The following is a 24,174-nucleotide window of genomic DNA, read 5'->3' as shown; positions in this document are numbered from 1 at the left end:
CTTTCTGATGATAAGTTAGGCTCCAGCTCTAATAGCTGAAATTGAAGGAACCTTAGATCCCAGCTATTTAACCCTTTACATGCCACAGTCAATGCGAACATAACATGTTAAAGGGTGGCAGAGGAAAGGGCTCCCCATCACCTATTTGACCCCCACGTTGTGATCACAGGCTGCCAATAAGTTGCTAGAGAGATAGAAAAGGGGAGGAGCAAAGCTGGTGTGTATGAGGGTCCGGAGCCCGGTAGAATGTCCGGGGACTATAAGCCTCAAAAAGCTGTAGAAAAAATAGTGCTGATTTGTGTGAAAATTGATTTCACTAGGAGGAGCTGTCGACCAGATAAAGTCACCAACTGGTGGCCAAAATGGAGCGAATGGAGAAACAATAGTGGTAGCTCAGCGCCACACTCCAATGAATTTCAACAGGCAGTAGGAATCAGAGGCTTGAAGTTGGTCTCCGGGTCTGCCATCTAAGGTGGCCTATCTCTCATTGTCCAGTATAATGCACTGCAATACTGACGTTTTGCAGTGTATTAAAGAAATGATCAAATGCAATAACAATCAAGTCACCTAGTGGGACAAAAAAGAAAAAGTAAGAAAAGAGATTTAAAAAGTCAAAACCTTACCTTTCCCATCTTACTATGTAAAAAAAGAAAATCACAAATTTGGTATTGCTACATTTGTAAAAATCTTTGGGGGGGCGTTGGGATTTGTTATTGTAAAATGTTTTATTTTTGAAAATCCAATACAAATCCAGGATCTCATAACTTTATTTTCTCTACACAGGAACTAATTAGTGGAAGCATGGAAAATAAAGCAACCTTCAAGCTAATGTGATCCATAAAAAGACAGCAGCAAAAAATCTGAAACCGGATTTTTGGTCAGAGGTCGAGAATTGCAAGTGACTTTGCCACCGTAAACTGCAATGCAAGTCACATACAACTGTGACCTGCCTGCATCCTGTCTGCGATTTGGCTCCTTTATAACATCCATATCACAGTGCTAAAACAGTTGTGCTACTGTGTCTTAGAAAAGTTTTGTGACCGAAGTCGTTGTGTAGTTCTAGCCTAAGGAGCACCATATATCCCAATTAATATATGTGGCGGATCCTTCTAGCTAGTCAGCTAGGCTGAGAGGGATCTCCTTCCCCGTGCCCTCATGTACAGGAAGCGGTCCTGAAGACCTGGTAACAGCTGTGCTCTAGTGTATATAAACTGTAATAAAGTTATGCACTTACTCCTTCACATCTATGAATTCTTTGTTATCAACCCTCTTCTGAATATTCTTCACTAAAAGGTCTCCGTACTGTTTTATTATCGGAAACATCTGCATGAACGACAAGAGATTATTAGGCTTCTTCTGCAGAAATATATCAGGTTTCAGGTGTCAGCAACAGTATCAACATCTATATTCCTACTCTTATTGTATATGTGATATCTATAGTGTAGATAGGGTGGGAATAGATAGTTGGATTCAGGTATCACTGGTGTTTTTGTACAAGATATTTCTTCAAATTGGAACTACCACAAATTTATGACAGACAAATTTGCTACAACCTGAGTGGATGGGAAGTATGACTATGTTCACATCTGCACTGGAAGCTATATTAGAAGCCTCCGGAGCAGAAACAGCATAATATGCTGCATGAAATTCAGGACAACATCCTTGAAGTTATCCAGACCCCATTATAATGAATGAGGTCTGATTGGCACTTTCCAAATTCAATGCTTCAGGTTTTCCCCATGTTCGACTCCTAGGACCAAGCCAAACAACTGAATCTGGTATAAACTGCCCACTGGGTCTCAGCGGTCGCTCAACATAATCATAAATAAATGGTATATTGGACGGTATTTTTATGCCAAAAGTTATACTAGTAGGAAAACTCCTTTAAAGGGCTTTGTCCAGAACTAAAGAAAAGGGTCTACTGTTTTCTCCAGAAACAGCACTACCTCTGTCCACAGGCCGTGTCTCATACTGCATATCATCCCCATTCAAGTGAATTCAGCTCAACCAACTACAATATCATACGCATTCCATGGACAGACATGTTGTTGAGTCTGAAAGCATAGCAGATCCTTTTTCCTATTCCTGGACAGATCCCCATAAGAAATTGGAGAGGATGTCACCCCAGGCACACTGTAGTTTAGTTTTTCGCTTCTTCTATGATTAAGAAAAACATGGTTGTATTTATGATACATCTATATAATCTACCTGCTTAAGTTTACCACTGGTGAATGTTGGCGACAACACTGTTCGTATCCTCTTCCATTGGTCATCAGTAGCATTTTCCACTGATAAGGATATTGGGCCATTAAGACCGAAATCCTAAAAAGAAAGCAAATATATATATATGATATATATATCATTGCCAGAAATAGTGGCAAACAAAACTGGATTTGATTAGCAGACTTACCCTTCTGTTTGTAAATATAGTGTAGCATTCCTTAACGAGAATGGACTTAATGATTACTGGGTCCATAACAGCAAGTACTGGCTGTCTTCCATCGTAGAACCTGGTACAGAAAATAGAGCTGTTCAGACATATTGTGATGACCAAAACTAGAGGGCCGATCCACGTGAAACAGGACAAAAATGTTAAATAATGTTTCCTATTAATATAAAACAATGAACATACGGGGCACTTAGTGTGTAATTTAATGAAAATAGATGTTGTATTGTAGGGTGCTGCCACTTGTGTTGGTATCTGCAACCTGAAGCAAGATGGCGGATTGTGCGCTGTCACACAACAAATAGGTATACTTTTCGGGGGATTTTACAGTGTAAAGAGATCTAGAATTTATGAACATTAGGGTGGTTTCACATTTGCGTTCGGTGTTCATAGCGATGACGCGAGCCATGCGGACCATCCGCAGTACAGATGAAGAGAAAGAAAGACCGGTACACACAGACGCCGCTGCTGCCAGGGTCAGAATCAGCTGCGGGCTCCCGTATGCGGTATCCGGCTTTTGCATAATGTACAGAAATATCAAAACAAATATTTGTGTGTTTTGCTGATAACCTTGGATTTCTGTGTACAGTCTGTTGGTTTACAGCCACTGGTATACAGTTTAGCACAGGATATTGTGAGATATGGGAAAGTACACTGCACTTATGAATGATCCACACACATAATTTCATAGTAACACATTATATTTTTGTACTCACCCCCATATTTTTCCATATTTTTTGAAACACTTCATGTCAAATTCAAAAAGCCCCTGAAAATAAATAAAAAATGTTTTACAAATGAAAAATAAAATGAGTGATAATATGTGAACTAAGGACAACATTAGCTGTATAGTTTGTTAATGACCACCTGTCCATGACTGTGTGAGTTACATGTGATGATGTCACCGTCATGCGATCAGTCACCGGGCTCTTAGCTCCCACCCTGATCACATGATGGTGACATCTTCACGGGTCCTAAAACAGCAGCCCTGTGCTTACAACTTCAATCTCTTTCACAATATTATATTAGTAAGTGGCGCATTGCGCCATCAGAAACACTGGTACTATAAAGTCCTAATAATTACTAGTCTTCAGTCTATAGATTGCTGACCGTGGTCTAAAAAGTATCTAAATCACTGACTAAGAGTGAAATAATACAATTATTACTAGTATTACTAATGGCATAGCAATAACTCTAAAAGCCCCCCTTTACTCGATTGTATTTGTACGCACATGAGTATAGCGTTTTTGCAGAATGAGCAACACTTTTTAGTTCGCACATTGGAGTATTTTTTTTGTACTTTTTGCAGCTGCAAGGCAGATCCATTTGCACGTAGCAATCAAAGACACACTGACTGAAATGGCTAATCTAATTACTAACAACTAGAGATGAGCGAACGTACTCGTCCGAGCTTGATACTCGTTTGAGTATTAGCGTGTTCGAGATGCTTGTTACTCGTGACGAGTACCACGCGATGTTCGGGTTACTTTCACTTTCATCTCTGAGACGTTAGCGCGCTTTTCTGGCCAATAGAAAGACAGGGAAGGCATTACAACTTCCCCCTGCGACGTTCAAGCCCTATACCACCCCCCTGCAGTGAGTGGCTGGTGAGATCAGGTGTCACCCGAGTATAAAAATCGGCCCCTCCCGCGGCTCGCCTCAGATGCGTTGTGACTTAGCTGAGGGAAAGTGCTATCATGTTGGAGCTGCTGTAGGGAGAGTGTTAGGAGTTAGTGTAGGCTTCAAGAACCCCAACGGTCCTTCTTAGGGCCACATCTAACCGTGTGCAGTAGTGTGGAGACTGCTTTTTGCAGTGTTGCACTTTTTTTTTTTTTTGCTATATCGGCCGTGCAGAGCATTGCGCCCTGCAGTAATACTACAGGGACAGAAGTGGTGGTTAGGCAGGGAGAGTGTTAGGAGTGATTGTAGGCTTCAAAAACCCCAACGGTCCTTCTTAGGGCCACATCTAACCGTGTGCAGTACTGTGGAGGCTGCTTTTTGCAGTGTTGCACTTTTTTTTTTTTTGGTATATCGGCCGTGCAGAGCATTGCGCCCTGCAGTAATACTCCAGGGACAGAATTGTGTAGGCAGGGCCAGAAGACATATATTATTGACTGAATATACGCAGTGGTCCTTTGTCAAAAAATATTGGGCAAAAAATCTATTTGGCCTGCCTGTCACTGTGCTTAGTGTTCTGGGTCCGTGTGTGCTGGGTGTAGTAGTTCTACAAATAAATACGCAGGCAGCTAAGTGTTACAGCAGGCGTGCGCCAAATTATTTCCTGGCTCTGAAATCACCGCTCTGTTGCAGTTAATAACAGTGCAGCACTCTGCAGTTCTGTCACACACTCCAGGGCCAGAAGACATATATTATTGATTGAATATACGCAGTGGTCCTTTTCAAAAAAATATTGGGCAAAAAATCTATTTGGCCTGCCTGTCACTGTGCTGCTCAGTGTTCTGGGTCCATGTGTGCTGGGTGTAGTAGTTCTACAAATAAATACGCAGCCAGCTAAGTGTTACAGCAGCCGTGCGCCAAATTATTTCCTGGCGTTCCGGAAACGAAGTCAGCCTCCAAGCACAGGCCAATAAGCGGCACATTTAATTACAGCGTTCTGTTTCTGCACTACTGCTAATACACCATGCTGAGGGGCAGGGGTAGGCCTAGAGGACGTGGACGCAGGCGAGGACGCGGAGGCCAAAGTCAGGGTGTGGGCACAGGCCGAGCCAGTGCGGTGGCCAGGGGTAGAGGCAGGGCCAGACCGAATAATCCACCAACTGGTTCCCAAAGCGCCCCCTCGCGCCATGCCACCCTGCAGAGGTCAAGGTGCTCTACGGTGTGGCAGTTTTTCACAGAGACGCCTGACGACCGACGAACAGTGGTGTGCAACCTTTGTCGTGCCAAGATCAGCTGGGGAGGCACCACCAACAGCATGCGCAGGCATATGATGGCCAAGCACCCCACAAGGTGGGACGATGCCCGTTCACCGCCTCCGGTTTGCACCACTGCCTCTCCCCCTGTGCCCCAACCTGCCACTGAGATCCAACCCCCCTCTGAGGACACAGGCAGTACCGTCTCCTGGCCTGCACCCACACCCTCACCTCCGCTGTCCTCGGCCCCATCCAGCAATGTCTCTCAGCGTAGCGTCCTGACATCGCTAGCGCCACAGTTTGAGCGCAAGCGCAAGTACGACGCCACGCACCCGCACGCTCAAGCGTTAAACGTGCACATTGCCAAATTGATCAGCCTAGAGATGCTGTTAGTCGGCACTACGTTTCCCGATGTGCCGTCCCAGGCCTGTACGACCACGTCTCCCGCAACATTGTACGCGCCCTCACCAACGCGGTTACTGCCAAGGTCCACTTAACAACAGACACGTGGACAAGCACAGGCGGGCAGGGCCACTATATCTCCCTGACGGCACATTGGGTGAATTTAGTGGAGGCTGGGACAGAGTCAGAGCCTGGGACCGCTCACGTCCTACCCACCCCCAGAATTGCGGGCCACAGCTCGGTGGTGGTATCTGCGGGGGTGTATGCTTCCTCCACTAAACCACCCTCCTCCTCCTCCTACGCAACCTCTGTCTCGCAATCAAGATGTGTCAGCAGCAGCACGTCGCCAGCAGTCGGTGTAACGCGGCGTGGCAGCACAGCGGTGGGCAAGCGTCAGCAGGCCGTGCTGAAACTACTCAGCTTAGGAGAGAAGAGCCACATGGCCCACGAACTGCTGCAGGGTCTGACAGAGCAGACGGACCGCTGGCTTGCGCCGCTGAGCCTCCAACCGGGCATGGTCGTGTGTGACAACGGCTGTAACCTGGTGGCGGCTCTGCAGCTCGGCAGCCTCACGCACGTGCCATGCCTGGCCCATGTCTTTAATTTGGTGGTTCAGTGCTTTCTGAAAAGCTACCCCCACTTGTCATACCTGCTCGGAAAGGTGCGCCAGCTCTGCGCACATTTCCGCAAATCCCACACGCACGCTGCCACCCTGCGGACACTGCAACATCGGTTTAATCTGCCAGTGCACCGACTGCTGTGCGACGTGCCCACACAGTGGAACTCTATGCTCCACATGTTGGCCAGACTCTATGAGCAGCGTAGAGCTATAGTGGAATACCAACTCCAACACGGGCGGAGCAGTGGGAGTCAGCCTCCTCAATTATTTACAGAAGAGTGGGCCTGGTTGGCAGCCATCTGCCAGGTCCTTGGAAACTTTGAGGAGTCTACCCAGATGGTGAGCGGGGATGCTGCAATCATTAGCATCACCATTCCTCTGCTATGCCTCTTGAGAAGTTCCCTGCAAAGCATAAAGGCAGACGCTTTGGAATCAGAAACGGAGGCGGGGGAAGACAGTATGTCGCTGGATAGTCAGAGCAACCTCATGTCTATATCTCAGCGCGTTGAGGAGGAGGGGGAGGAGCATGAGGAGGAGGGGGAAGAGACAGCTTGGCCCACTGCTGAGGGGACAGATGCTGCTTGCCTGTCATCCTTTCAGCGTGTATGGCCAGAGGAGGAGGAGGAGGAGGGGGAGGAGCATGAGGAGGAGGGGGAAGAGACAGCTTGGCCCACTGCTGAGGGTACAGACGCAGCTTGCCTGTCATCCTTTCAGCGTGTATGGCCTGAGGAGGAGGAGGATCCTGAAAGTGATCTTCCTAGTGAGGACAGCCATGTGTTGTGTACAGGTACCCTGGCACACATGGCTGACTTCATGTTAGGATTCCTTTCTCGTGACCCTCGCGTTACACGCATTCTGGCCACTACGGATTACTGGGTGTACACACTGCTCGACCCACGGTATAAGGAGAGCCTTTCCACTCTCATACCCGAAGAGGAAAGGGGTTCGAGAATGATGCTATACCACAGGGCGCTGGTGGACAAACTGATGGTAAACTTCCCATCCGACAGCGCGAGTGGCCGAAGGCGCATTTCCGCGGCCCAGGTAGCAGGGGAGGCGCAGAGGTCAGGCAGCATGTACAGCGCAGGCAGGGGAACACTCTCTAAGGCCTTTGACAGCTTTATGGCTCCCCAGCAAGACTGTGTCACCGCTCCCCAGTCAAGGCTGAGTTGGCGGGAGCACTGTAAAAGGATGGTGAGGGAGTACGTAGCCGATCGCACGACCGTCCTCCGTGACGCCTCTGCCCCCTACAACTGCTGGGTCTTGAAGCTGGACACGTGGCCTGAACTCGCGCTGTATGCCCTGGAGGTGCTTGCTTGTCCTGCGGCTAGCGTCTTGTCAGAGAGTGTGTTTAGTGTGGCTGGGGGAATGATCACGGATAAGCGTACCCATCTGTCAACCGACAGTGCCGACAGGCTTACACTCATAAAGATGAACAAAGTCTGGATTTCCCCAGACTTCTCTTCTTCACCAGCGGACAGCAGCGATACCTAAGCAATACGTAGGCTGAACCCGCGGATGGAAGCATCGTTCTCTATCACCATCCAAAACGGGGACCTTTTTGCTTCATCTATCTGTGTATAATATTCCTCCTCCTCCTCCCCCTGCTCCTCCTCCTGAAACCTCACATAATCACGCCGAACGGGCAATTTTTCTTAGGCCCACAAGGCTCAGTCATATAATTTTTCTAAACAATTTTTATACGTTTCAATGCTCATTAAAGCGTTGAAATTTTCACCTCAACCAATTTTTATTTTAACTGGGCTGCCTCCTGGCCTAGTTACCAATTAAGCCACATTAACCAAACCGATTAATGGGTTTCACCTGCCCTCTTGGTTGGGCATGGGCAATTTTTCAGAGGTACATTAGTACTGTTGATACACCAATTTTTGGGGGCCCTCGCCTACAGTGTAATCAAATTAATTTTTAGCCCACCTGCATTACAGCTGACGTTACATCAGCTGTGTTGGGCACTGCAATGGGATGTATTTATGTACCGCCGGTGGCTTCCTGGCACCCACCCATGCTGTGGGTCCACAGGGAGTTGTAAATGCATCTGTTTCCACTTCTAAAAAACCCCAGTCTGACTGGGGCATGCAGTGTGGGCCGAAGCCCACCTGCATTAAACATGACATTATTACCTCAGCTGTGATGGGCAATGCAATGGGATATTTTTATGTACAGCCGGTGGGTTCCAGGGAGCCACCCATGCTGTGGGTGCACATGGAATTCCCATTGCGGAGTTGTACCTGCCTGTGACTATATATAAAAAACCGCGGTCTGACTGGGGCATGCAGACACCTTGACAGAATGAATAGTGTGTGGCACATAGGTTCCCCATTGCTATGCCCACGTGTGCAGCTCCAGATGGAGGTGGCACAGGATTGGATTTCTCATTGCTTCTGTACAGCATTGTGGGCTATCGCCCCGCCCCTTTTAAAGAGGGTCGCTGCCTAGCCGTGCCAGCCCTCTGCAGTGTGTGCCTGCTTTTCCTGTGGCAGACGCACTTATAAATAGACATGAGGGTGGCGTGGCATGAGGGCAGCTGAAGGCTGGGCAGGGACAGTTTGGTGTGCGCTGTGGACACTGGGTCGTGGGGGGGGGGATTTGGCAGCATGTAACCCAGGAGAAGTGGCAGCGGAGTGTCATGCAGGCAGTGATTGTGCTTTGTTGGAGGTAGTGTGGTGCTTAGCTAAGGTATGCATTGCTAATGAGGGCTTTTCAGATGTAAAAGTTGTTGGGGGGGGCCACTCTTGCTGCTATTGTGGCTTAATAGTGGGACCTGGGAACTTCATATGCAGCCCAACATGTAGCCCCTCGCCTGCCCTATCCGTTTCTGTGTCGTTCCCATCACTTTCTTGAATTGCCCCGATTTTCACAAATGAAAACCTTAGCGAGCATCGGCGATATACAAAAATGCTCGAGTCGCCCATTGACTTCAATGGGGTTCGTTACTCGAAACGAACCCTCGAGCATCGCGAAAAATTCGTCTCGAGTAACGAGCACCCGAGCATTTTGGTGCTCGCTCATCTCTACTAACAACCACTTGTCTATGAGTATGTATGTATGTATTTGTGTGTGTGTGTGAATGATTCTTATGCTGCACCCTTGGTGATGTCATCGCTCTGCCCCCTGGTGACATCATTGAAGGTCCTACAACATATATAAAACACAGAGTCTGACCGACAAAAGAACAACACAGTTGGGGCTCTTGAAAAGGGTAGGCCAAAAATAACAAAATGAGAATACAACTAAACCGCTATTATGTCAGACACAACTCAGCAGTCCTGACAGAACACACTGACCTTCCTCCACCACAGAGATCCGGTGGGCTGAAGGACCTGTGGTAATGTCACTGCTGTGGGAGGAGCCAAGTTGTGTTTATCTTGTGTGGTAATCAAGCTGCTGGATGTGATGTGTGGGGATCATAATGCATGTACCATGTAGCAGAACTGGGTGGCGCCATTGCGCCACAAGAAACATGGGTACTATAATTTCCTACACAACTCAGCAGTCCTGACAGAACACACTGACCTTCCTCCACCACAGAGATTTGGTGGGCTAAAGGACCTGTGGTGATGTCACTGATGTGGGAGGAGCAAAGCTGTGTTTGTCTTGTGTGGTAATCAAGCTACTATGTGTGATGTGCCACCAGAAACACTGCTACTATAATGTCCTCATAATTACTAGTTAGTCTAATGAGTTCCAGATGAGTTGTTTCTCTATTGGAATCAGCAGCGTATCACAAATCCCCTTGCAGATTGGGCACGTATTTGTGCCTCCCCATTGACTTTGATGGGGACATTTGGTGTGCAAATAAGCAGGAAAATAGAGCATGCTGCATGGTTTTTTGTGCAACAGGAATGCACAGAAATATGCGCATATGAACTAACCGATTGAAATCAAACACTGTGGAATTTCTGCAGCAAAGTCCAGAGTGGAAATTCCGCAACATTTACGCTATGTGTAAAGGCAGCCTAATGCCACTTTTATATGGGTTGATTCTCATTTGAATGAGCGCACGAGCGAGTGACGTCACCGCTAGTTGTTCAAGCTCATGCAGACTGTATGGAGTCACTTCTCGATCACTTCTGTAAGGACTGTGGATGTAGAACCACTGTGTTAACCTACCGGGTAGGTGAAGATCCGATCCAGCATGGCTGAGAGCCAACCCCAGCGTGGGAGGTAAGATACCAGATGATCAGCCCCGTATATAGATGGAAACTAGGGAAGGTATCTTGCTCTGAACTGATAACCAGGAGAGGGAAACCCCTGCCTATAAGTGGAGCACTCGTCCCGATAAGGATGACCCCACGGTCTTCCTCTAGGAGCTGACTTACCCTAGCGGGCCAGAACAACTGTAAGACAAAGATAGAACAACACTGGGGAGTAAAGAAACAAAGGAAGAAGAAGCAGACAAGGATAAACAGAGAAACGCTCAATGGGAACAACAGACTACAGAGTACACGAACGAGGAACACAGAGCACAAGCGGAACTCAAGGTAGCAAGGTAACTGCCGAAGCAGCAGCTGGACGTGAAGGGAACAAACTCTCATCAGCACTGCAGCGAGGTCTGAAAGGCCTAGGGCAGCTATATAGGACGCTGATTAGAAAAGGAGCATCAGCTGAACAGGAGACCAGAAGCTATTAAACCTGAGAGTGCTGGAAGAGAGTGAATATAAGCTCAGGGAACAGAGAGAATATGCCAACGCCCATAATTGCCAGACACAGAAGATTGTGTCTGAACAGTGCACCTTATTTTTCCCTGCTCACATTCTACCATGTTTTCCCGAAAATAAGACCTACGTTGATAATAAGCCCAACCGTGGTTTTAGGGGGGACTTGAAATATAAGCCCTACCCTAAAAATAAACCCTAGCTACACTACATGAGTAAAAAACCAATACTTACCTAGCAGGCGCCATCCGGACCCTCCCACAGGACTCCCGCAAGAAAAATCACTTACTGGAGGCGGGGTTTACAAACCCTGTTACCAGCAAGTGATGCTTTGTCATTGCTGAGGACTGCACGGAAGCCTGCCAGAGCGCTGGAGGCCAGCAGGAGGGTTCCGGACGGCAGCTTATAGGAGAGTAAAAGACACCCTTCAAAAATAAAACCCTGTGCCTCTTTTGAGACAAAAATTAACATAAGACAAGGTATTAATTTCGGGGAAGTACAGTATGTAAAACACTGAGAGGGGAGTGTTCAGACTTAACGAGAAGTGATCGAACTGGCGATGATTTTTAAGCAGGTTGAAACTGAGCACAATCAAAAGAAAAGTGAGCGATGGCTCACATTTTGATGTAACAATTATTACGCACTTTCATTCAGTTGAGCAAATTGTAAGCAACAATCATTCCGTGTAAATGGGGCTTAATATTTAGGCTCGTCTCACAAGACTGGATTTGAATTGCGGATTCCGCAAGTGTGTGATCTGCTGTAATATGCAGTTCAATCAAATGAATGGGAGGCACGCAGCAGATTCCACATCCGGTCTGGTTAGTCCGGCCTTACATTTGCTTCGTTCTTACTACTGGCTGCATCTGTTGTGTTTTAGGTTAATCATGAAACTGTATCTTACTATCTATTGTATGTTCATTAAATTCTGATTACTGAGTGTAGCCTGGTTAAAGGTCAAATCAGGATTCTAATTTATGGCTTGCAGTAACATACTGGGTACAGCGTGTTACATTTACAGCGCCAGATTAGCTTCACTACTAAGCAGTTCTATCTATGCGCAGCTCAGAACTGTTATATTGTTTTCAACGTTTTGGACAACCCCATTGAAACATTAATCATGCTGCCTATGGTGCAACTAGATTCGTTATCCACAATGTCAGAGATGTTGAAGGTTGAAGTTCTTAAGGCCCATTTAGACACAATTTATCGCTCAAAATTTGCTCAAAAGCCGTCTTTTGAGTGACAATCATTGTGTCTAACTGCACTGACATCATGCAGTTTTCATTAAGCAGTTGCTCATAGTTGTCTTTCACAATGCTAAAAGACAACGATGAGCCTTATCAGCGATTCACAGCGGGATACAGCTGATACTATTATATCAGCTGTATCCCACTTCATGAACACAGGCGGGGGATGAAGAACACAGCTATCCATTTGCGTTCTTCATACCCCACTCGGAGTGCTCGGCTGTATAACAGCCGGGCGCTCCGAGCAGAGAACAGCTGGATGCAGAAGACAAGCGGCCCTGCTTGTCTTCTGCATCTTCCGCTCGGAGCGCTCGGCTGCAAAACAGGCAGGCGCTCCGAGCGGGAAACAGCTGGATGCAGAAGACAAGCAGCGCCGCTTGTCTTCTGCATCCCCCGCTCGGAGTGCAAGGTGATCGCTGAACCTTTTGAGTGATCACCTTGTGCTGTAAATGGACACAACGTTTATCACTCAGAAGACATCTTTTGAGCGATAATCGTTCTGTCTAAATGGGCCTTTAGTCAATCAGCATATTTGTTGTAGGTAAATAAAATTTGTCAGTAAAACTCTGTATAGACCAATGATAATAACCTCTAATCCTTAATATGGATACCGATCAAGCACAGAAACACAAAGCTTCGGCCTTTATTGTTTTAGCAGGCCAGGATCAATTTTAAAAAAAATTGTCTTGCACCATCCTAAGGGCTCGGCCAGACGAGCGTGTGTTTTGCGCGCGCATACTGCACGCTTCTAAAAGAACCAATCGGTTCCTATAGAAGCGTTCATATGTGCAGAATTTGAAGCGCAAAACAGGGGACATCTAAAAAAGGTAGGACATAGGTGTGTGTTTTGCAGGAGTTTCCATTGACTATAATTTATAGCTTTATAGGAAAAAGCTAGTGAAAACGAAAATACTTAAAGGGGTTGTCCTGCAAAATGAAGTAAAGGTAAACACTTCTGTATGGCCATATACATGCACTTTGTAATATACATCGTGCATTAAATATTGGCCATACAGACGTTATATACTTACCCCCCTGTGTTGGTGTTCCCGTCTCCATGGCGCCGACTGAATCCTTCTCCTGGCTGATTTAGACGCGCTTGCGCAGTCTGCCTCTTCTGTCCCGTTGAAGGGGCCGCTCCAGCGTGCTCGCGCCGCACAGGTCGTCTGCGCATGCGCAGACCTGCACATCACGCACCAAAGATAGGTCAGGTCCTATCTTTTAATGCAGCAGGAAATTTGGATTGCGTGAATTTCATTCACTGATGTCCTTTCCTTTTAGGTGCGAGTTTTTTGTGCAGCTAAAATTCCTTCGTCTGAATGTTTTCATAGGAAACCATTGGTTCTACTTGTTGCAATTCTTTTGCACATGTAAGTTAGCTACACGAATATACTCCGTGTGACCGACCGAGCCCTTAAAGCATAACTGTACTTACAAAACTGAAAATTTTTTAGAAAGTACAAATACAATTTAAGGGCTTATTCCCAAGAGTGTATATCGGCCAGCGTTTTCACAGCCGGCCGATATACGTTTCCATCTAAATAGTGACCCATTCCCTCTCACTCACCGCCTCTCTGCCTTTCTCCTCCATTCCTGCGTTTGCAATGGGAAGGGGAGGGGCAGGGGCAGAGCCAAGCTCCACTCTGTCCCGCCCACTCCCATTGCTGGCTATGAACAAGGGGCGGGAAGGGGGGGCAGAAGCTTAGCTCCGCCCCGCCCACTCCCATTGCAAATTGCTGGGAGGGGAGGAGAGAAGCAGAGAGTTGGTGAGTGGGAGGGACAGCGTATATCAGCCAGGCGTTAAAAACCATCCGATATAAGCATGTCTGAATAGGCCTTAAAGTAGTCCTGTCCTCAAGAGATTAATGAATTGTATATTTTTTAATTAACAAAACATGAAACATGAGTTTATATAAATGGTAATTAAAATAAAACCTTTTATCAGATGATGCATCTTTCAACTTACGTCTTTGCTTTCCAGAAAAGTTCCCAAAAAAGGGAGGGGCTTAGGACCGGGTATTCCATATTTTTTGAATACTCCATATGGCCAGATCGCATAACTGGAAAAAAAATGTGTTTTATTATTGTGATTTTTTTTTTATTATACACAAAGACAAGGGACTTTATCACATTAATCAGACTACCATTAATATGTAACAAAGGAAATGCTGCCCCCAGTATCCAATCCAAACAGTCCGCATCTAAACATTTGTCCAATCATTTCTGATCATAATATTATATGGGTTACAAATTGAATATTCACAAATCTTTGGCCTCGTTCACACTGAGGAATGTGTAAGCGGATTACACGACGAAATTAGTGATGGAATCCTCATGGCTTCCGAAACCTATTATTTTCAATGGAAGTTCATAAAGTGCAGAATTTTCCACATACAGATTTTAAATCCTCATTGTGGTTAAAAAAAGGAAAGACATGACATTTCCTACCATGAATGTGTGGCATTTAATAATGCAAATCGGTATTAGTGTATCTTGACGGCACTGGAAGTTGTGGTGGAGTCAAGAAACTGAGTGTTTGGCAGGGGATTGCCGCCCCCTGTCCCTGATTGGCTGTCCGGTTGTCTTCCCTCACAGCTCCTGTAGCCAGCGTCGTCTGGCGTGGAGGAACCGCTGTATCCCACAGTGTGTCCGTGGAGCAAGCACTTCACCGCTCCCTGGGACAGCAGCAAGGTAAACTGAACAGCAGCAGCGCTCATAGTTCCCCCCCCCCCCAATGCCGCGTGTCACTTTGCTGCACACCGGACGCCGCTGCCTACAGGAGCTGTCAGGGTTAGGACAGGGATACACTAGTATCTCCATGCATGCGGGACGCCGGTGGCTACAGGACCTGTGAGTGCCACACAGCCGGACAGCCAATCAGGAACAGGGGGAGCAACCCCCTGTCAAACACTCAGTATCTTGACTCCATCTCAACTTCAGGTGGCGTCAAGATACACTAATACCATGCAAATCTGCTGCAGAAATCCAAGAATCAGCCTCAGATTTCTGCTGTAAATAAAAATTGCCTGCAGTTGTTCTTCTTTGTTATCCCTTTTGATCCACTGGTTGCAGATCTTGTTTTAGGTCTCATAGTGCATTGGTAATGTTACAAGAGCAATGTACTATATCTGTGTAGTGGCCAAAAATGGGTTCCACAAAGCATTTGCTCTATTTTGAGGTATTTGGACCTTATCTGGACCAGTGCTCCGCCTATAGGCAGGGGTCTCCCTCTCCTGGTTATCAGTTCAGGGCAAGATACCTTCCCTAGTTTCCATCCATATATGGGTCTGTTCATCTGGTATCTTACCTCCCACTCTGGGGTTGGCTATTAGCCATGCTGGATTGGATCTTTACCTACCCGGTAGGTTGACACAGTGGTTCTACATCAACAGTCCTTACAGCCTGTGATTGGAGCGCCCATTCCCTGGATAGACCAGAACAGTGCACGAGAGGAAAGAAAAAGAAATCCTGCATACAATGTGAGTGGCAGAATGTCGGAAAAACTCGACTGGAGAGCCACCAGACCCTGCGGTGACTTACAGTCCCTACAATGGAGTGATAGTGCTGAGCCCTGAGGGAAAGAGAACAGGTATTCACTGAAGAGGAATAAGTACCAATAAAACCCCCCTTCCTATATACCGTCACTTATTGGGATTTCCCTGGAGACTATTTGTTAGGAGGCCCAATTGCAAGGCTATAAAAGGGAAGTCCATACATATAGGTCACCAGTTTGTGGATTTGGTAAAAGTGTATAAGTGCTGTGGAATGACTGTACTGTATATCCATTTAATTTTTGTTATCATCTCTGTTACAAAAGAAAGGAAAAAGAAGAAAAACAAAAGAGAATAATTAATTATGTTTATATTACTAAACCCTGGCTTGGTGTAATTTATTCATCACCCATTTCATTTTGTGCTGTAAAGTGCTGGCATCACGAACAAATTAATAGGAATATTAAATATATTCCACAACACCCATTTATAACGCCACATGGAGCCCGTTTGTGCGGGATCTGCCAGGCGGAACTCAGGGAACTTCCACCTGCAGAAGAAGAGAGCAGACCCCCGTCACCATAACCAACCAAGCGCCTTTCCACACCTGCTCTTTGATTTCCAGAGCTGATCACGCTATCAGCACTAGCCAATCAAAGGGCACTGCACAGTGACTATTAGAAAATTGATGCAGCCATCTTTGATGGTCTAGAACTGGAGATTCGGAAGGGTGGCAGGCAATATATACACCCCTATTCCTCTTGCCCTAGGACTGAATTTTGTACCAAAAGCAGAGGGTTGCTTTGGGCCGCCTGCATATTGCCGGATTTGCATTGCGGAATCTGGAGCAGGCATCCGCTTCCGGATTCCGCAGCAAATACCACCCATAGCATGCTATGGAAAAGCGTTTTTTCCTATACACAAGCGGAAATCAATTGCGATTTCCACTTGCGGAGGAAAAATCACAGCATGTTCTATTTTTTTGCGTGCTGTCCCATGTGCATAGCTTCCATTAAAATCAATGGAAGCCAACCGAGCCACGGCCCTTCCGCAGTGGCATCGCGGGAGAAGCCATGTGGACCATCCGCAGTACAGAGAAGATGCAGAACAGACAGTTATATACAGATGATGGATTCCGCTGCGGGCTGCCACATGCGGGATCCGTCCCAGTTGACATCAGTCTTACTACCTTACACCCTTTAGGCAAACACTGTAGTAAGTGAAGTTTATTTTATACTTTTACATGTGGTCACAATACATATTGTAAGATTTATAGGAATATCCACTTTGGTTTAACCGGACACATTGAGATCCGACTGGAACATCAAAGAGTATAGTTCCTGCTAAGGCTCCTTGTAGACTCCTAGAGCAGTGGTTTAGTCTTGTAGATGTTGGTAAGTCATTGTTAAAGGTATCACCAGGTTTCACCCTGCTAAATGCTCTGCACTACATGAGTAAATAATGAAGCCTAATAAATGTCTTTTAGTAGCCATTCCCTCTGCATAGCTGTGGAAAAGCACTTTTTAAAAGTCCCACCACCATATGCTAATTTGATCTGAATGGTCCAGCTAGGTCTCCTCTGTAACCCAAACCCTTTGATGTTGATTGATGTGGATGACATTCCCTTTGTCATCCACAAGCCTGTGAACCCACCAATGTCCTGGAAGTCAGTTCGGGATTGGCGCATGCACAGAGGAGTCCGATAAGTCTGCTCACAAGACAGCAGGATGTTCTGTGCATGCTCTAGTCCCATCCTGCACATGTTTAGAAGGGGCTGAGCCTGACCCAATGTACCAACAGGACTGCATCGGTTGTAAGCTACTACGTTACAACCTGATACATTGTGCTCCAGTCATCACATCGGCTCAGAAGGTATGCGGGTACTTTGTGAAGGAAGATGTCGTTTGTAGAGTAGTGTGGATGTCGAGGAATGGCGGCAGTATAAGAGGGGGGAGAGCAGCATAATACATCGGAAGCGAGTGAAGGGGAGGCAGAGTGTGGCCAGAGCCTTACTGAAAATAAAGTATATCTAGTAGAGACCCTTCGTACACTGTTATACATGACCGTACAGTAGTGTCTGCATCTGATCTACAGAGAACAGGTGCAGACACATCTGGATATAGCGCCCTCTACTGTTATACAGCAAGGTGAAGACAGATTTTTCAGCGGCATATTCAGTTAGCTACATAGCAGAACAGTGTTATTTAAGAAAAATGTACAGAACAGATTGATAAAACCTATTGCAAAATTGCTTAAAATCACCTATTCTGAACTTTTAAAGAAAACAACTGCAAGCACTCTTTAAGAGAATAGATGATTGCCTGGCAGAAACAAGGAAAAGGATAGAAGAGACACAGTTGTAAGTATACTTCACAGTTACAGGATCACTGGCTACACTGTTGGACGTAGAAGAAAGAGGAAGCTATTAGGCTGACAACATATTTCTGAAGAGGCTGGTAGTCAAAATCCCTCGAGTGACTAGAAAAGCCATGTGGCAGGCGCTGATAGGGAATAACTAGTAATTCTGGTACAACCCCTTTAAGGTCTTGGTTAAAGCACCGTGCTGGTACCGTAGTAATGATTTCCCTGTTGTACATTCTTATATATACATGTTATTAAGGGCAGTAGATGATTATGATGATTATTTAGCAGCACACAAGATATGCAGTAACTTTGTAACATAGTACATGTTTAGGTTTAGTACACTACTTCTGATCTCAGGGGTCTCAGCTGCAGGAGTAGGTGGGGGCAGAGCTGTGTGTTTACTTGTATCACAGTCATGGATGAGGATTGCATGGAGGATCAAGACCCTTCACTTATTATCTGTCTGAAAGGAACAAAGACAAAAGACTATGAGAGAGAATGATAGAAATCTTACTAAGTGAGAAGTGCCAGCAGAACGAGGAGCAGGATCCATGATTCCTTGGAAAAATCTGGGATGATGTTCATGCTTGATCCTCCTGAGATGTTGCCCTCTCTTGTGTTTACTAGTTCTGTCCCTTCTTCTTGATGGTCTTCCTACACTTCTGGCTCTATGCACTGGAGCTGCTGTAGTAAACCGCACTCCACCCTGTAGTGACACTGATCTGCAGGAGTGATCAAACAACAGAGAACCCAGAGCGTATCTTGCCATTCATTTTATTTATTTAAATAGGGAGGATGGAACAATACCTCTGCAGCCTCACCTATTGGCTGACAGCATTGCTGCAAATCAATGTCAGACTCTTTACACAAGCCTTGTCTAAGCGCCACACTTCCTGATCCTTTATTAATTCATGCATGAAGGGAACACACAAGGCAAAACTGATATACTGTGTTATGCCTAGTGTATGGCAAGAGGGGGCAGTTATTACAGAGACGTAGCTGGAGGTCCAATTTAGGCCCCCTGCACACGGGCGGAAATTCCGCTTGTGCCCGCCTGCATAGGATTGCATTACAAAACGCAATCCTATGCAGACGGCCGCAATTTGTCCGCGTGAAAGAAGATCCCACCGCGTCGGAGCCCCGCAGCATCCGGAGGCGTGAGTATGCTGTCATTTTTGGCCTCACAGTTGCGGGCACGAGTGGAAACTGCTGCGGGATGCCACCATGCGTACCTGTAGACATGAGGCCTAAAAGCCCTTTTACACGGGACGATTATAATGAAACCTTCAGTGACCAGCCCATTTCCTTTTTACATACTAGCCTGCTGGGCTTTATTCAAAGAGGACGTAAAAACATGCATCCTCTGGGGATTAAAGGCCTGCTGGCTCTGGACGTGACAGCTCCAGGCTTTCGGTTACCGGAGGTAGCCGGCATCCTGTTGCTGTCATCCTGGGCCGCAGGACCCCTTCCCCGGTGACACGATCGCCGGTATGCACCAGATACTAGCGACCGCATTAAAGTGAATGTAAAATAAATAAAAGTTAAAATTTCATTATGGATCGGATTCGTAAGGGGATCTGAGAGTACTCACCCCCATCCTCCACGATGTCCACTGGCGTTCTGATCCTGCAGGACCTGGCACCAGTGTCTGCGCATGCGTGCCAGATAGCACTACGTTACGCACATGCGCAGAGGGCCGGGAGGCCCAGGAAATTTAAAAGCTCCCTTCTTCCGGCTAGAATAAGTAGCCAAGAGCAGGGAGCTGTCACCGGGAGCCGCTGTATGCAGTTTCCGGTCACATGATCACTGCTATCCAATAGATAACAGCAATCATGTAAAAATTTTAAAAAGTTGAAAAAAGTGTAAAAAAAAAAAAACATAGCCATGAGGGGAGATTAAATTAGGTACCTAAGGCCCCCGGATTAATCTGTGGACATTTCCCAGGCTTGTGCGAACGCGGGTCTGTCGACAAAATGGTGGACACATGCGCTAAAGCCGCAGATTGCCGGGGTACTTTGAAATCTCCCCGCAGCCTAAAGGCTGCAGATTTCAAGGGGGCGGCTATTGGTCACGTGATTGCCGTTATCCAATGGATAACGGCGATCATGAAAAAGTTATAAAAGCTTCACCTCCCATCACCGATCTGATCCATGAAGGGAGGTGAAATTACTTAACTAAGGTGATGTCTCCCGATGCGATCCTTATCTGTGGTCCTTTCCTTAGCGTTGGCGAATGTGCCCGTCACCAAAATGGCAGACAAAAGCACAGAAACTGGGGAGTGCACGGAAACTTTAAAATCTCCTTGCTCCTGGCTAATAAAGGTAGCCGAGAGCTTGGAGTAGTAACAGTGGGCTGCGGTGAGTGATCCCCGGTCACGTAAAAGTTACAAGACAGATCAAGTTTGATGCTCCGTTCAGTTTGAGCCCCGTTGTGCAGCCAGACAGAAAATTGGGGCCACAAGGGGTATGTTTCTGAACACAGGACAAACAGGGGTATCCATTTTGGGGTGAAAGTCTTCATTCATATGTGTGCTGTACAAAAAAATTATTTTTAAAATGACGCAACTGCCAAAAATGAAAATCGTAATTTTTTCCTTCTGCTTTGCTTCGATTCATTCAAAAACGGTGGAGTCAAAATATGCAGCACACCCCTAGATGAATGTGTTAAGTGGTATAGTTTTCAAAATGGGGTCATTTGTGGGGGTTCTCCATCATTTTGGCCGCTCAAGGGCTCTATAAGTGAGCAATGGGGCCTAAAACACCTTCAAGTAAAATTTCTGTTCTTAAAACCACTGGCTGCTCCTTTTGATTTGGACCGCATTGTGCATACGGACATAATAATAATCTTTATTTGTATAGCGCCAACTTATTCCGCAGCGCTTTCAGGCATGGACAAATGCAAAACAATACAACAATTACAATGTGAGGTACATTGGGTTAGACACAAATGGGTTGGGGGTGCTACAGGAGGGGGAAAGGGTGGGGGGGAGCAAGGCATGGAGAACACAGGCAATAGGGAATTTCATGTGCAGATCAATTATTAGATGGCAGACGGGGTGGGGCACCATAGGGAAGGGCAGGGGACTAGGTCAGGAGATTTGGTATGCTTCCCTGAAGAGGTGCATTTTTAAGGCACGTCGGAAATTTCGTGCATCGGGAATTGGCCAGATGCCTTGGGGTAGAGCGTTCCAGAGGATGGGTGTTGCTCTGGTGAAGTCCTGTAAGCGAGTATGTGAGGTCCGTATTACAGGGGTGTTTAGTCAGGGGTGTTTAGACATAATATTAAGGCCACAATGGGTATGTTTCTGAACACGGGACAAACAGGGCTATCCATGGGGTGAAAGTCTTCATTCTTATGTATGCTGTACAAAAAAAATAGTTTTTAAAATGACACAATTGCTAAAAAAAATAAAAATCGTAATTATTTACTACTGCTTTGCTTAGATTCATTCAAAAATTGTGGTGTCAAACGCAGTACACCCCTAGATGAGTTCGTTAAGGGGTCTAGTTTTCAAAATGGGGTCATTTGTGGTGGTCCTCTGTCGTTTTGGCTGCTTAAAGGCTCTACAAGTGTGCAATGGGACCTAAATCACCTTCAAGCAAAATGTCTGATCTTAAAGCCACCGGCTGCTCCTTTCAGTTTGGGTCTCGTTGTATATACGGACATAATATTAGGGCCACAATGGGAATATTTCTGAACACAGGACAAATGGGGGTATCTATTTACAAATCCTCATTTTCATGTGCATTTTAGAAAAAATCCTGACATATTTGCAAAAATATAAAATTTTATTTTTTCTCTTCTAAATTGCCTTAACTCCTGAAAAGAAACTGTGGGGTCAAAATACTCATGATACCCCTCTGTGGATACATTAAGGGGTGGAGTTTTTAAATTGGGTTCATTTGTGGTGGTATCTATCATTCTGACACCTATGAGCCCTTTGCATTGTTTTTCCAATGTGCGCCCTGAATAAAGGAAACAGATGGAAATATATATCTTATCAAAACTTTCTATATTATGTTTGCACATATTTGAGATATTGCAGTTGGAAATATGAAAAAGTGACGATTTTTTTTTTTTTAATTTACCCAATTTTGATGCTTTAAATAAATATACACAAATTCTATCGGTCTGTTTTTACCACCTAAATGAAGTACAATATGTTGCGAAAAAACAATGTCCGAATCACTTGGATATGCAAAACCTTACGGTGTTATTCCATGTTAAGGTGACACATGTCAGATTTCCAATATTTGGCCGGGCCATTAAGGCGCAAACAGGCTTGGTCACTAAGGGGTTAAGAGTTGTTCACTTGTGGGGTTTTGAGCAATAGTTGTTCCATGTAAATGCATGCAGGGACTAAATAACTGAGCAAAAGTAATCAGTCGTTTAGTTTCTGCATGCTGAAAACTGAATGACTAGCTGTCAGTTCTGAAGGACTGTCTGCTTACAGTGAATGGAGGCAGGAGAAGAGGTGGTGTGAAGGAGGGGGGGGGGGGATATTGCCTGGCTGCCCTGCCTCCAACTGATAAAAATGAAAGAATGTGGATATAATGACTAAATATTATCTCTAGGGAATGTTCAAACTTCCCCATTACCAAGAATAACTCATTCAGGGCTGTACTACTTTAAAAGTTTTAGACTTGAAATTGTATTAACGCATGAATGACAAGTGTAACAATCACCTTAATACTTTCACAGTTACATGCTGGTCTCTGCTAGTGACAGGAAATCTAGATTAGGTTGCAGGTAGAGATGAGCGAGCACCAAAATGCTCGGGTGCTCGTTACTCAGGACGAACTTTTCGCGATGCTCAAGGGTTCGTTTCGAATAACGAACCCCATTGAAGTCAATGGGCGACCCGAGCATTTTTGTATTTCGCCGATGCTCGCTAAGGTTTCTTGTGTGAAAATCTGGGCAATTCAAGAAAGTGATGGGAACGACACAGCAACGGATAGGGCAGGCGAGGGGCTACATGTTGGGCTGCATCTCAAGTTCACAGGTCCCACTATTAAGCCACAATAGCGGCAAGAGTGGCCCCCCCCCCCCCCTCCCAACAACTTTTACTTCTGAAAAGCCCTCATTAGCATGGCATACCTTTGCTAAGCACCACACTACCTCCAACAAAGCACAATCACTGCCTGCATAACACTCCACTGCCACTTCTCCTGGGTTACATGCTGCCCAACCGCCCCCCCTCCCCCCCACAGCGCACACCAAAGTGTCCCTGCGCAGCCTTCAGCTGCCCTCATGCCACACCGCCCTCATGTCTATTTAGAAGTGCGTCTGCCAGAGGAAAAGCAGGCACACACTGCAGAGGGTTGGCACGGCTAGGCAGCGACCCTCTTTAAAAGGGACGGGGCAATAGCCCACAATGCTGTACAGAAGCAATGAGAAATAGAATCCTGTGCCACCACCATCAGGAGCTGCACACGTGGGCATAGCAATGGGGAACCTATGTGCCACACACTATTCATTCTGTCAAGCTGTCTCTGCATGCCCCAGTCAGACCGGGCTTTTTAATTCATAGACACAGGCAGGTACAACTCCCTATTGTGAAGTCCCTGTCGACCGACAGCATGGGTGGCTCCCTGGAACCCACCGACGATACACAAAAATATCCCATTGCATTGCCCAACACAGCTGAGGTAGTAATGTCGTGCTTAATGCAGGTGGGCTTCGGCCCACACTGCATGCCCCAGTCAGACTGGGGTTCTTTACAAGTGGAAACAGATGCATTTATAATTCCCTGTGGACCCACAGCATGGGTGGGTGCCAGGAAGCCACCGGCGGTACATAAATATATCCCATTGCATTGCCCAACACAGCTGAGGTAGTAATGTCGTGCTTAATGCAGGTGGGCTTCGGCCCACACTGCATGCCCCAGTCAGACTGGGGTTCTTTACAAGTGGAAACAGATGCATTTATAATTCCCTGTGGACCCACAGCATGGGTGGGTGCCAGGAAGCCACCGGCGGTACATAAATATATCCCATTGCATTGCCCAACACAGCTGAGGTAGTAATGTCGTGCTTAATGCAGGTGGGCTTCGGCCC

The 24,174-nt window shown here is 46.2% G+C and overlaps 1 protein-coding gene across 1 annotated transcript in view; it reads right to left on the bottom strand.

Moving 5' to 3' along the window:
- The window catches only part of LOC136572677 (cytochrome P450 3A24-like), a 43,910-nt gene extending 25,061 nt beyond the window's left edge, over positions 1-18,849 (bottom strand). Inside the window, exons 1-6 of the mRNA XM_066573488.1 lie at positions 18,633-18,849; positions 14,230-14,323; positions 3,163-3,215; positions 2,411-2,510; positions 2,209-2,322; positions 1,235-1,323 (exon numbers count right to left, since the gene is read on the bottom strand). Of these exons, the coding sequence (XP_066429585.1) occupies positions 1,235-1,323; positions 2,209-2,322; positions 2,411-2,510; positions 3,163-3,215; positions 14,230-14,323; positions 18,633-18,703 (521 nt within the window). The 5' untranslated portion in view covers positions 18,704-18,849. The remainder of the gene's footprint in view (positions 1-1,234; positions 1,324-2,208; positions 2,323-2,410; positions 2,511-3,162; positions 3,216-14,229; positions 14,324-18,632) is intronic.
- Between the last annotated feature and the right edge of the window lie 5,325 nt (positions 18,850-24,174).

Source organism: Eleutherodactylus coqui, chromosome 7 (assembly GCF_035609145.1).
Source record: "Eleutherodactylus coqui strain aEleCoq1 chromosome 7, aEleCoq1.hap1, whole genome shotgun sequence".
Taxonomy (NCBI): Eukaryota; Metazoa; Chordata; class Amphibia; order Anura; family Eleutherodactylidae; genus Eleutherodactylus; species Eleutherodactylus coqui.
The sequence above is the reverse complement of the archived record's forward strand: the minus strand, read 5'-3'. Positions and strand labels throughout refer to the sequence as shown.